At 47.9% G+C, this 13,324-nt stretch overlaps 1 protein-coding gene across 1 annotated transcript; it reads left to right on the forward strand.

Annotated features, from left to right (window-relative positions):
- The first annotated feature begins 1,048 nt into the window (after positions 1-1,048).
- CCR10 (C-C motif chemokine receptor 10) lies at positions 1,049-7,677 on the forward strand. Its single transcript, XM_083583420.1, has 2 exons — positions 1,049-1,097; positions 6,542-7,677. The coding sequence occupies exons 1-2, from the start codon at positions 1,065-1,067 to the stop codon at positions 7,607-7,609; spliced, it is 1,101 nt and encodes a 366-aa protein (XP_083439546.1). The 5' UTR covers positions 1,049-1,064; the 3' UTR covers positions 7,610-7,677.
- Positions 7,678-13,324: the final 5,647 nt, after the last annotated feature.

Genomic DNA, 13,324 nt, shown 5'->3' on the forward strand with positions numbered 1-13,324 from the left:
CCAAACGAAGCCTCAGGCGGTGGTTCCCACAGCGCAGCAACCCGGCAAAGGGGATGCAGCAAGGAAAACCACCGTCACCTCTCCGCTGGGAAGTGCTGAGCAAAGGCGAGTCCCCAGGCAACGCGGCCGATTTGATCGGCACAAGGCATGCAAGCTCCACCCCCCCAGTCGTTCTTAGACTCCTTATTGGGTGAGCAACGCAGCCAAGCAACCCAGTTGGAGCCTCCCTCCTCCCTGGCCGGCAGGGAGGGAGGGAGAGGAGCTGCTTCCTTTGAAACCCGGGAAATTTAAGGGACATCATCAATAAGGGACAGCAGCGGGACACGGCAGTGGGATAAGGGAGTTTCCCGCCAAATAAGGGACGGATGACAGCTGTGTACTGTAGTTCTAAAGGGATCTGTTTCAGGCCTGGCTTTTTTGCTCTGTGGTGGGTGAGAACAGGGAGCATAAATGTTCAACCAGAACACATTCCTCTTACGTCTCATAGTGAGAAGCAGCCATGCCTCTGAATGACAGTTGCTGAAAACCGCAGGAGAGGACAGTGCCTTTGCGCTCGGATCCTGCCTTTGGGCTTCTCACAGGTCAGCCACTGCGACAACAGGGTGCCAGACTAAATGGACCACTGGCGTCATTTTTCACTGGAAAGAGACGCGATGTGATGGGTTTGAAGTTGTGTCTTCTATACAACATCACATTTTCATTAATCGGCCCTGAGGAGAGGGAAATTCCGCCCCATCATTCTGCACCCACAAACACTCAAAACAGATTTCATAACTTTGCTTACAAGCATGCCCTGAGCAGGTGGAACCCCCCCCCCCAACTTTTAAACTATGTGAGATTCACAACACTTTTGCAAATTATCTCCATCGCACGCACCATGTCGTATCTGCAAAGTAAGCCCAGGCTTGCTAGGTTTAGATGTGGTTAATGCAGCACTTATTCTTGGCGTGTTTATCTCAGTATCAAGGAGGGGGCGAGCCCTTTCAGAATCAGCCACAAAATCGCTCGGCAGAGCAGCCGGCGTATAAAAAAAACGAGACAGCCTTCAAGGATGTGACTGCGACATGATGGAGGGCAAAGAGCACGTTGAAGTTGAGGTAAGTGGGAGAGGACTTGCTCTCAAGAGCGATTGGGGTGTACGCTCCTTGCAACCCCCCTTTTGAGAAGAGACGAGCAGGAGGAGAAGTTCGTGAAATTACGAGATAGTGGGTAGAGAAATGTTTTCCTCCCTCTCTCACAACCGTGGAATCCGCGGATATCCAATGAAGCTGGACGCCGGAAGATTTAGGACAGATAAAAATAACTTACTCACAGAGTGTGTAGTCCAACTATGGGACCGGCTTGACCAGGACTGCCCCCGACTTCGATGGCTTTAAAAGAGGATTAGACAAACTGTGCTAGCCATGATGGTTATGCTCTGTCTCCATCGTTGGAGACATCAATGCTTTTGAATACCAGTTACTGGAAGCTACGGGAGGGAGGGTGCTCTTGTGTTCGAATCCTGCTTTCCAGTTTCCCACAGGCATCTGGTTTTGCCACTGTGAGAACAGGATGCTAGACGAGATGGACCATTGCCTTGATCCAGCAGGCTATTATTATGCAGCGAGTGGCGCTGTGGTCTAAACCACTGAGCCTCTTGGGCTTGCCAATCAGAAGGTCAGCGGTTCGAATCCCCGAGACGGGGTGAGCTCCTGTTGCTCAGTCCCTGCTCCTGCCAACCTAGCAGTTTGAAAGCATGCCAGTGCAAGTAGATAAATAGGTACTGCTATGGCAGGAAGGTAAATGGTGTTTCCGTGCGCTCTGATTTCTGTCACGGTGTCCCGTTGTGCCAGAAGTGACTTAGTCCTGCTGGCCACATGACCCAGAAAGCTGTCTGCGGACAAACGGCGGCTCCCTCGGCCTGGAAGCGAGAAGAGCGTCACAATCCCGTAGTCACCTGACTACACTTAACCATCCAGGGGTCCTTTACCTTTACCTATTATGTTCCTATGGAATCCCAAGGGACAAGCGCAGGATTATTCTAGATTAACCCCACCAGTTTATTCCTTGAGATCCTCCCTGCCATCATAATACTTGTGTGTGTGACTATTTTGTTTGTAACTACAGTGGTACCTCGGGTTAAGTACTTAATTCGTTCCGGAGGTCCATACTTAACCTGAAACTGTTCTTAACCTGAAGCACCACTTTAGCTAATGGGGCCTCCTGCTGCTGCCGTGCCGCCGGAGCACGATTTCTGTTCTCATCCTGAAGCAAAGTTCTTAACCTGAAGCACTATTTCTGGGTTAGCGGAGTCTGTAACCTGAAGCATATGTAACCCGAGGTACCACTGTATAGTGTGCATTTTTGTGTTTTTATATTGTGAAATGCTGAGTGGTCCTTGGATGAAAGGTGACGTATAAATTTATTAAATAGTGAAATAATAATCATCAGCACAAACATACCGGAATTACTTTGTTTTTTTGTTTTTTTGTTTGTTTGTTTTTAATAATTTTTATTAACTGGCCAATCACATCAAATTAAATCACATCACATAAATTCCAAATTACAAAGACAAATTTTTAAATTTTGTTGGGGGAACCCATACTTCAAGATCCAAAGGGGGATTCAGATCATCTTCTTATTACTGCGTTAATGTCCAAATCAGTCCCAATCAGTCCAAACAAAATTCATAATTCTATCCAGTCTTATCTTGGTGTTTCCACATCATATCTTGTTCATATAATTTCTATTTTTCCTTTACGATCTCTTCTGTTAGTCTCCTTAAGCCGATAAGCAAAATAATAATCCTGTGTGGATTTCCCGTTCCTCCACTAAGTCCAGATGGTTTCCATATATCTCCTTCGTAGATAACATCGCTCTTTCCATCATAAATTTGGCATTTGTCGCTCTTAAGTCCCACCGAGAAGTTGATCCATGATATGTAAACAACTCTATTTCTCTCTTTCTCCTCCCAGACCCAAGAGCTCCAACAATGCCTCCCAAAATGGCGACGGCATTTTTAACTGCATCATTCCAAAACTCTTAGCTTTCCAGCTTCATCTTGAAACATTGCTTTGGTTCGAAAGTTTATCTCCACACAGCCTTAAATCCACAGCTTAAGTCCTTAGTTTCTGACTCATTAGGGGAGGGGATTCTTGTTAAATCACATAAGAAAAAGGAAGGCAGGTTTTTTTCCCCTCCCCCCTCAGTCATACCGTATCTTGACGTATCTTCTCATATTTTATTCTTGTCTTGTTATCAGAGATCTCTTCTGTCAGCAGTCTTTACTCCCCTTTTTCCTTGAAGCATGTGCAATTTATCTCGTCCAAATTGTTTCTTTTGAAGATGCTTGCAACTAGCGGCGCGAATCAGGGACGGCGTCCAGGAGTGCCGGAATCCCACAGGAGGGCTTTGTGCCTAGTGCCCCCACCCCCACAAATTTGGGGGGTGGTATAGGGCACAGCAGGCAAGGGCCGTCCCCCCCACAATCCTGGGGGGGTTAAGGAGGCTAATTACCCCCATCATAGCCTCCAAATTACCTCGTGTGGGTCGGAGAGATGTTATTGTCAGCCATCGTCCGATGCGCCACCTAGTGGCCCCCCCATACCAGAATTATTTTGAAAGAGGTTGTTATTGGTAGGCAGTGGGGAGGAGAGGGATAGCAGCCCCACCGCCCAGTGACTTGCAAAAAGGGAAAAAGAAATCTACTACCAGTTGAGATTAAGCATCCTGTTAGTCTGCACTTGTCGTTACTTGCAGGTATCTGTAAAGCAATGTATAACTACATGAAGAGGTATCTAAAATGATGCATATTGTGGAGAAAGTGAATGGAGGGGATGTTTCGCTCGCTCTCTCATAATACTAGAAACTGGAATCATCCAGTGAAGTCGAATTGTAGAAATTCAGAACAGATTCATACATCACATAGTTACACTTTGCAATTTGCTACCCAAAGACGAGGTGGTGACCAGCAGCTTAGATAGCTTTAAAGGGGGGTGACACCAGGGACGGAGAACCCCCACCCCCAGGATCAATCCTGGCCCACCATGGCATCCAAAGTTAACCCTTTTATTGCAGGGAGGGGGGTGGAGGCAAGGGTGGAGACGGAGCATTTTCTGGGAGCATTTGTTCAGTGTGCACATCTTCATCCGTTTTGCAAACTAAAAGGTGCGCCCACGTCTAAGCCACGCTTCGCATGCATGTCACATGTCACTGCCCACTTTCACCATGTCACCCATCCCATAAAGCAGAATTCAGAATTCATAAAGCAGAGTGCGGAATTGAGTGGCCAGGACGCTCACTGGAGAAGGACGGTCTGTGCATATTACACCAATCCTGCTCCGACTGTATTGGCTACCAATTAGTTTCCGGGCCCAATTCAAAGTGCTGGTTTTCACCTCTAAAGCCTTAAATGGCTCTGGACCACAATACAGTGGTACCTGAGGTTACAAACTGTTAAGTTGTGGGTGAACATATCAGACGACACAGCGATTCTTCAAACAGCTCTTGTTTATTCACAGGCCAGAACAGAACTGAACTGAACTGTTCAGCCAGCCTGCTTATATAGAGCTCCACTACAACGCAACAGTAACCATTTTCTGTAACTATCCAATCACTGAACGTCATTTTCAATCCCTTATTTGCATATGTGGACCTGAGTGAAAACTATCTATAGTATCCCCCTGCTGGCCCAGGGTGAGAACTTCAGTACATAACACAGATGCTTCAGGTTACAGACTCCGCTAACCCAGAAATAGTACCTCAGGTTAAGAACTTTGCTTCAGGATGAGAACAGAAATTGTGCGGCAGCAGCAGGATGCCCCATTAGCTAAAGTGGTACCTCAGGTTAAGAACAGTTTCAGGTTAAGTACGGACCTCCAGAATGAATTAAGTTCTTAACCTGAGGTACCACTGTACCTAAAGGATTGCCTATATTCATATGAACCTACCTGGATCCTGAAATCATCTTCCGAGGCCCTTCTTCATGTGCCACCCCCTAAAGAGGTCCGGAGGGTGGCAACACGAGAACGGGCCTTCTCTGTAGTGGCTCCCTGTTTGTGCAATGCTCTCCCCAGGGAAGTTCGCCTGGCGCCTTCATTATATACCTTTAGGTGCCAGGCAAAAACGTTCCTTTTTAACCAGGCCCTTAAAAGGTAAAGGTACCCCTGACCATTAGGTCCAGTTGTGGACGACTCTGGGGTTGCGGCGCTCATCTCGCTCTATAGGCCAAGGGAGCTGGCGTTTGTGCGCAGACAGCTTCCAGATCATGTGACCAGCATGACTAAGCCAGAGCGGTACCTATTTATCTACTTGCACTTTGACATGCTTTCGAACTGCTAGGTGGGCAGGAGCAGGGACGGAGCAATGGGAGCTCACCCCATTGCGGGGATTAGAACCACCGACCTTTTGATCAGCAAGCCCTAGGCTCTGGTTTAGACCACAGCGCCACCTGCGTCCCATCCAGGCGCTTGGCTGACCTAATCAACATCCTATACCCTTTACAATATGATTTTTTGTGGGGAGTGGGCTATTGGGTTGTTTTTGTTGTTATTATGTATTTTGTGGTTTTATATCTAGATTTTATTTTGTGAACCGCCCTGAGATTCACAGGTATAGGGCGGAATAAAATTCTATTATTATTATTATTATTATTATTATTATTATTATTATTATTATTACCATATTGGCCCGAATATAAGCTGCACCTGAATATAAGCCACACCTTTAAAATTAGAGGGGGGAAAGAAAAAATACCCGAATACAATCATACCTCGGGTTACAGATGCTTTAGGTTGCGCGTTTTCGGGTTATGTACGCGCCGAAACCCGAAGGTACTAGAACGGGTTACTTCTGGGTTTCTGTGCTTGCGCAAGCTCAGAAGCGCTAAATCATGCTTTGTGGATGCGCAGAAGTGCTGAATTGTGGCCCGCGCATGCGCAGATGCGGCACTGCGGGTTGTGAATGCTGCTGGTTGCGAACGTGCCTCCCGCACGGATCACGTTTGCAACCCGAGCATCCACTGCATAAGCTGCTCTGTTCCTGGCTGCATACTGGGGGGTGGGGGGGCTGCGTTGACGGCAGCCTTTTCCCTTCCTTGCTTCCCAGTCTTGGTGGAGAGGACGGGGGACTACACACCACCACTTTGCTGCGCTACTGGCGCTATTTGCCCCACGCTCCTGGCTGCATACCGTAGGGCTGTGAATATAAGCCACACTTTTAACTTTTCATGGTTGGAATTTGGGAGGAAAGCGAAGCTCAGATTCAGGCCAGTACAGTAATACAGTGGTACTTCGGGTTAAGAACTTAATTCGCTCCGGAGGTCCGTTCTTAACCTGAAACTGTTCTTAACCTAAAGCACCACTTTAGCTAATGGGGCCTCCTGCTGCTACCGCGCCGCCGGAGCACGATTTCTGTTCTCATCCTGAAGCAAAGTTCTTAACCCGAGGTAATATTTCTGGGTTAGCAGAGTCTGTGACCTGAAGCGTCTGTAAGCTGAAGCGCATGTAACCCGAGGTACCATTATAATAATAAAGCATGATAATAAGCACCCCCTGCTTTGCAGGAGCCGATTCCTTGGATGGATGAGCCAGCGGTCACCACCGAGTGGTACCCGTGGGATTACAACGCATCGCCGCCAGACCTGCCTGAGTTGTGCGATAAGGCGGCCCTCCGTGCTGTGGCTCACATCTACCTCCCCGTCATGGCCGTCCTCTTTTGCGTGCTGGGCGTCCTGGGCAACGGGATCCTGTTGCTGGTGCGCACCCGCTATCACACGGCCCAGTCCCTCGGGGACGTCCTGCTCTTGCACCTGGCCGTCTCTGACTTGCTGCTTCTCCTGACGTTGCCCGTGGGCGTGGCTGGGATGGTGGGCAGCTGGAGCCCGGGCACCGGCACGTGCCAGGCCTTGCAGGGCCTCCACGCCCTCAACTTCTATAGCGGCTTCCTGTCCCTCATGGGCCTCACCGTGGACCGCTACGTGGCCATCGTGGGGGCACCCGTCGCCCATCGCCTGCACTCCTCCGCCACCTTCTGGGGTCGGCTTTGCTCAGGGCTGGTGTGGCTGCTCTCCGCGGCTCTGGCACTGCCCCACTTCTTGTACGCCCGTGTTGAGGACTACGGGGGCGTGAGCCTCTGCAGGGTGGCGGACGTCACAGCGGCCATCAGCCTGGTGCAAGTGGCCTTGGGTTTTGTGCTCCCGTTCGCAGTCATGGCGGCCTGCTACACAGCCATCGCCCGTGCTCTCCTGGCCTCTCCGTGCGCCCAGTCTCTCAAGGCCCTGCGCTTGATTTTGGCCCTGGTCTTGGTCTTCCTGGCTTTGCAGTTGCCCTACGCGCTGCTCACCGCACTGGACACGGCCGATTTGATGGGACACCAGGCGTCGAGCTGCAAAGTCATCCTCCGCCGGGACTTGGCCCTCCTCATCACCAGTGCCTTGGCCTTTGCCCGCTGCTGTCTGAACCCTGTGCTCCACACCTTCCTGGGCATGCGCTTCCGTAAGGACCTGCAACGGCTGAGCCGGGATATGGGCTGCCTGAGGCAATGGGCATGCTGCGGTGAAAAGCCCGGCAACTTCAGGCAACAAGCATCGTTCACCACCCATCTGGACGGAATCTCAGGAGTGGCACCGTGAAAGAGCAGCACCCAAGTGCCACCCACCCGGGAAGAGTCTTGGCATCTTGCAAAACCCACATGCAAACACACACCCATTTCCTGCATTTTTTGACAATAAAGCCTTTATTTTAGGATGATGCTTTGTCGTTCTTAATTTCACTGTAAGCTGTGAAGACCACACGGGCCCTGGTCCTTTTCCCTTATGGGCCCGTATAGAGTCCTTATGTAGGTTCCCTACTGGTAGGAGAAAATGACAGAGGCCAACCAGAGAATACTGAGAAGCAAAGCAACTAGTAAGCCTGATCTTTATTCAACTGTTGCAACAGGGTCCTCACTCATCACATGAAGGAGGGAGGAGGAACCCAGAACAATGGTGCACAAGCCCTTACATAGACTTTTGAAATTGCCCTCCCTGTAGCTCAAGACCTCCCTCCCCCAACATCATACATACATCACAGAAGGAGGTGGTCTACAGGAGAAATCCTGTTGGCCAGGATATCTGTTAATGGTCACTGATGGCAGCCTGGCCATCTTTTGTGATGCTAAATACTTTAATTCCTGAATCTAGGTCACAGGCTCACCCTAAAGGTAAAGGGACCCCTCTGGGGTTGCAGTGCTCATCTCGCTTTACTGGCCGAGGAAGCCGGCGTACAGCTTCCGGCTCATGTGGCCAGCATGACTAAGCCGCTTCTGGCGAACCAGAGCAGCGCACGGAAATGCCGTTTACCTTCCTGCCAGAGCGGTACCTATTTATCTACTTGCACTTTGATGTGCTTTTGAACTGGTAGGTTGGCTGGAGCTGGGACTGAGCAACGGGAGCTCACCCCGTCGTGGGGATTCGAACCGCCGACCTTCTGATTGGCAAGCCCAAGAGGCTCAGTGGTTCAACCCACAGCGCCACCCGCGTCCCTCACCGTACTCATACACGAATATGCCCTTAAGACAGGGTTTATAAGCAGAAAGACAAAGAGAAGGCTTTCCCATTTCCTCCCTCCTTACAGAGAAATATATTGAGGTCAATTTGAGAGAGTCAAAATGACTTCAGGATTGCTCTCCTGTACTATTTCAGATACGTGGTTTATATACTTATGTAGGTGTTTGCCTTGTACATTTATGAACGTTTATTTTATGTTTGGGACCTTAGAATTCTTCTAACACCATGCAAAGCCCAGCTTTTTGAAGACAGTTCTCTGCTTGGAGGTCTGTCCAGTCCAAGTCTACCTTAAAGATAAAGAACTGTCAGAAGGGAGGGCAGAGAGGACCTTGAAGAAGAGAGAGAAAGAGCCTTGAAGTGTCCTGTCAACAGCCCTGGACAGCACACCGACCTGCCACACAAATAAGCATGGGCAAATCTGCCAGGTTCATCAATTTCCCATTTTGCCAATATGAAGTTCAGTTCACCACAGTTCTGCATCAGTCTGCAATTATTTTTTAGTCCTCGTGAACATTTATCAGCATTTTAGGAGCAGATTTCTCCCAACGCACCCATTTTTTGTATGGAATTTTGCCTAGCATACACATTGTCACACGCAATCGGTGCGAGTACAATGCATTTGTGTGTGTGTGTGATCTTCACTAACATATGCATGTTTATGTGCACTTTATTTGGTAATATTTTTTATTTTATTATTTTTTAATTTCTATACTGCTTTATATTTTTACTAATAATCTCAAAGCGGTTTACAGCATATTAAATCAATAAAACAATAGCCGGGCGATGTTCCTCCGGCCTCGGGGGGAGCCTCTTTCGTAGGGCTGGGTGGGTCTGGGCCTCACCCCCCAGACCTGGTAGAAAGGGCCTTGCAGGGAGCGGCCTTCACGCCTCACAGCCGGGCGATGCTGGGTAAGTATTTTAGTTTATAGCTTTAGAATTGATTTTCCTTTTCAAAATTGTTGTTGTTATTGCTGCCTGTCGCTCCCTGAGATCCTAGAACCATTATAACAGAGCAAATCTCTCTCATATTTTTGTATGTGTTTGTGTGTGGAATGCTCTACAGTGGTACCTTGGTTCTCAAACTGAATCCGTTCCAAAAGTCTGTTCCAAAACCAAAGCGTTCCAAAACCAAGGCGTGCTTTCCTATACAAAGTAATGCAAAATGGATGAATCCGTTCCAGACTTTTAGAAACAACCCCTAAGACAGCAATTTAACATAATTTTTACAATCTAACGAGACTATGGATCCATAAAATGAAAGCAATAATCAATGTGCTGTACTATAAAATAAATAAGACAGTATTGTAGATGATAAAAACTGATTTTTTCCCCCTTACCTTCACTGATAATAGTCATTATTTGGATGGTGGGCTTTTATCCATTTCTGCAGTCACACGATCAATTAATCAATCAATCAATCAGTAGCTGAACTGGGTTCCACACAGTCACAAAAATAAATTAACTGAAAAAGCCTCAAAGACAAAAAGGCAAAATAAATAGCAAAAACAAAAACGCCAAACTTAATCTGTTCCGGAAGTCCGTTTGACTTCCAAAATGTTCAAAAACCAAGGCGCAGCTTCTGATTGGTGCAGGGGCCCCGGGGAAAAAAGCCAACAGATACATCGGATGTTCGGCTTCCGAAAAACGTTTGAAAACCGGAACACTTACTTCTGGGTTTTTGGCATTTGAGAACCAAGGTACCACTGTATAAGCATTGCGGTTTTCCATAGTGCCCTGCAGGGGTCAGCAAAGGCAAGTATTTCACTTGCTATTTGTCCTTTTCTTCACATCTGAAACCAATGGTCCCACAGTGCTGGGTTTATTAAGGTCTTCTCAGTCCATCTGTATAAATTATTTTAATGTTTCCATAGGGGGAGAGCTCTACTTAATTCTTTTCCTCCCTCTGTTGATGTTACTTCAGGGCTATGTACTTGGCCCTCAGTTTCCTTTCTACACACTGTTCTGGCGTGACTTTGTAATACAGTGGTACCTCAGGTTAAGTACTTACAGTAATTCGTTCCGGAGGTCAGTACTTAACCTGAAACTATTCTTAACCTGAAGCACCACTTTAGCTAATGGGGCCTCCCGCTGCCGCTGCACGATTTCTGTTCTCATCCTGAAGCAAAGTTCTTAACCTGAGGTACTATTTCTGGGTTAGCAGAGTCTGTAACCTGAAGCGTATGTAACGCAAGGTACCACTGTATGCATGGATTTCTGCATCACCTGTATGTTTATGACATTCAACTCCACTTCTCTACCCCAAACCTTTCCCCACCAGTGGCGTAGCGTGGGGGGTGCAGAGGGGGCCAGCCGCACCGGGCGCAACATCTAGGGGGAACGCGCTCGCACTCGCAGCTCTCTGCCCCCTGCTAAAATCCACAGGTTAGGGGGCGCAAATTACTTGCCTTGCCCCGGGTGCTGACAACCCACGCTACGCCACTGTTCCCCACTCCAAGTCTTCATCTCCAACTGCTTCTCTGATATTTATCTTTGTTGTTGTTGCTTAGTCGTTTAGTCGTGTCCGACCCTTTGTGACCCCCTGGACCAGAGCACGCCAGGCACTCCTGTCTTCCACTGCCTCCCACAGTTTGGTCAAACTCATGCTGGTAGCTTTGAGAACACTGTCCAACCATCTCGTCCTCTGTCGTCCCCTTTCCTTGTGCCCTCCATCTTTGCCAACATCAGGGTCTATTCCAAGGAGTCTTCTCTTCTCATGAGGTGGCCAAAGTATTGGAGCCTCAGCTTCAGGATCTGTCCTTCCAGTGAGCACTCAGGGCTGACCCTTGACCAAAAGGTTCCTGCCCCGAGGGGGCTTACAATCTTTAATTGGACAGAGGAACGGAACAGAGAAAGGTTGAGCTCCAGGCTGGATCCTGAGTCCTCCTGTGACACATAAGCCAAGGTCTCTGAGTTTAGACTTTGGGATTCCTAGACATTTCCCACCTGTAACCTCTTCCTCTGTTTGTGTTTTCCTTTCTGTCTCCCAGGTCCTAAGAGGCTCCTGTGCCGTCGGGCGCAGATGTCTAAACATGGCAACCTTGAAGTTGTGGAACTGATGGGTCCAAGAAGGCATGATGGAAGGAACAGTATTTGTTCTTTAACTGTGTCTGCCACATTTATATGTGAGGAAGCCAGAATCTAGCAGCAATCCAAAAGAATAAGAAAGCTAGCCACTATTGTCTGCATTGCTGACACACATCTAAAGAAGCAGGTAAGTTTTGGCACTTTTAAGTCACTGGTTTTTATTCACACAGTGTTCCCAGTTGCGCCTCAGCTGTGTCATATCTACGGGAAACTGCCAAGAATAGACCCAGATCCCATGTCATTCTGGCCTCCTTCGGGAGAAAGAGTGCAATATAAATTCAACAAAGGAAGGAAGTCAATTTGTGTTTATGTACGTAATGATATGGTTTTTTTCTGTAGATGTGTGCTTTTTCATTTTTGTTTAATTTAGTTTTGTTTCCTTTCCTTTTTTTTTTCTTTTCTGTTTTTTTTTTTCCCCCTATATGTTCCGGGGTTTTTTTTTGTTTGTATAGTATTATTTTGGATTCAATGTTTGTAATTTTTGTTATGATTTTGCATTGGGAAAAAAATGAAAAAATAAATAAATTCAACAAATAAAATAATTAAAAGTGAGTGTCCGGCTTGGGAACGTTCTTTGGAAGCCGAACGTCCGATCCACTTCCTTCTGAGTGCAGGAAGCTCCTGCAGCCAATCGGAAGCTGCGCCTTGCCCCCCCCCTCTAGAACCCGCCACTCTCAACCAACTCTCAACCGCCTTCCCCCCAACATTCAGACTTGCTTTCAGAACCTGACCCTGCTCTACTGCTCCACTATGGCTGAGTTTCGCAAAGGTGAGAGCCTGGAAGCTACAATACCGCTGCTCTGGCGCCGTGAGGAGCGACTGGATGTCATGGCATGTTAATTCCATGGGGAATCCATTTCCCACACATTTATTTATTTGTTTATTTATTTTAATTTCTATACCGCTTTCTATTTTTAATAAAAATCTCAAAGCAGTTTACAGCATAATAAATCAATCAAACACTAGCTGGGCGACGTTCCTCCAGCCTCAGGAGGAGCCTCTTCAGTAGGGCTGGCTGGTGGATCTGGGCCTCGCCCCCCTGGCCAGGTGGAAAGGGCCTTGCAGGGAGCGGCCTTCACCCTCCCACCTGCCCCCTAGGTCCCTCCGCTGGCTGGCCGCCCCCTGATGTGGCTGGGGGGAGAGAAAAGATGAAAGGCAATCTGCCCCAGAAGAAAATAATTGGAAAAGCTTGCAAATACCAGATAGCCTTAGGATTTAAATACGTAACGTGATGAATTGATATGTTTAATGCTGAATTGTGAAGAAAGAAAGATGTTAAGTGATTAAGTTAATTTTTTAAGAATATAGGTTTTGGAAAACTGTTAAAATGATATACACGGAAATTCAACCAGGGGGATATGAGGAAGTCACTTAACAATGTTACTAAGTTTGGTTTAAATACAGTTGAGATTTATGTTTGCTTGTTTATTTATTTTGGAAAATTAATAAAACATTTTTTGGGGGGAAACAAAATCTTTGGGGAGGGCCCCTGGGACCCCTGTCCCCTCGAGCGGATGCCTATGGCAGGAGAGTAAGATGTCCTTCCTTTGCAGGGCCGTGGTTTGGGAGTGCCAGTCAAGGCTCCGGCCACGCAGCAGCCCAGCGGTGCCACGTCCCAAACCAACATCTGCAGGTATGCTGTGCCCTTCTGCGGCAGGGGTGGGGCAGTCTGAGGGGGGCACGGCCGGTGCGCTCACACTCGGCCCCACACAGCAG

This window comes from Podarcis filfolensis, assembly GCF_964270895.1.
Source record: "Podarcis filfolensis genome assembly, chromosome: 13".
Classification (NCBI taxonomy): domain Eukaryota; kingdom Metazoa; phylum Chordata; class Lepidosauria; order Squamata; family Lacertidae; genus Podarcis; species Podarcis filfolensis.

Bases quoted from the DNA above. Each gene is read 5' to 3' on its own strand.
- CCR10 (XM_083583420.1), top strand. From the start codon at position 1,065: ATGATGGAGGGCAAAGAGCACGTTGAAGTTGAG. The intron at 1,098-6,541 runs GTAAGTGGGAGA...CCTGCTTTGCAG, and splicing joins AAGAGCACGTTGAAGTTGAG to GAGCCGATTCCTTGGATGGA.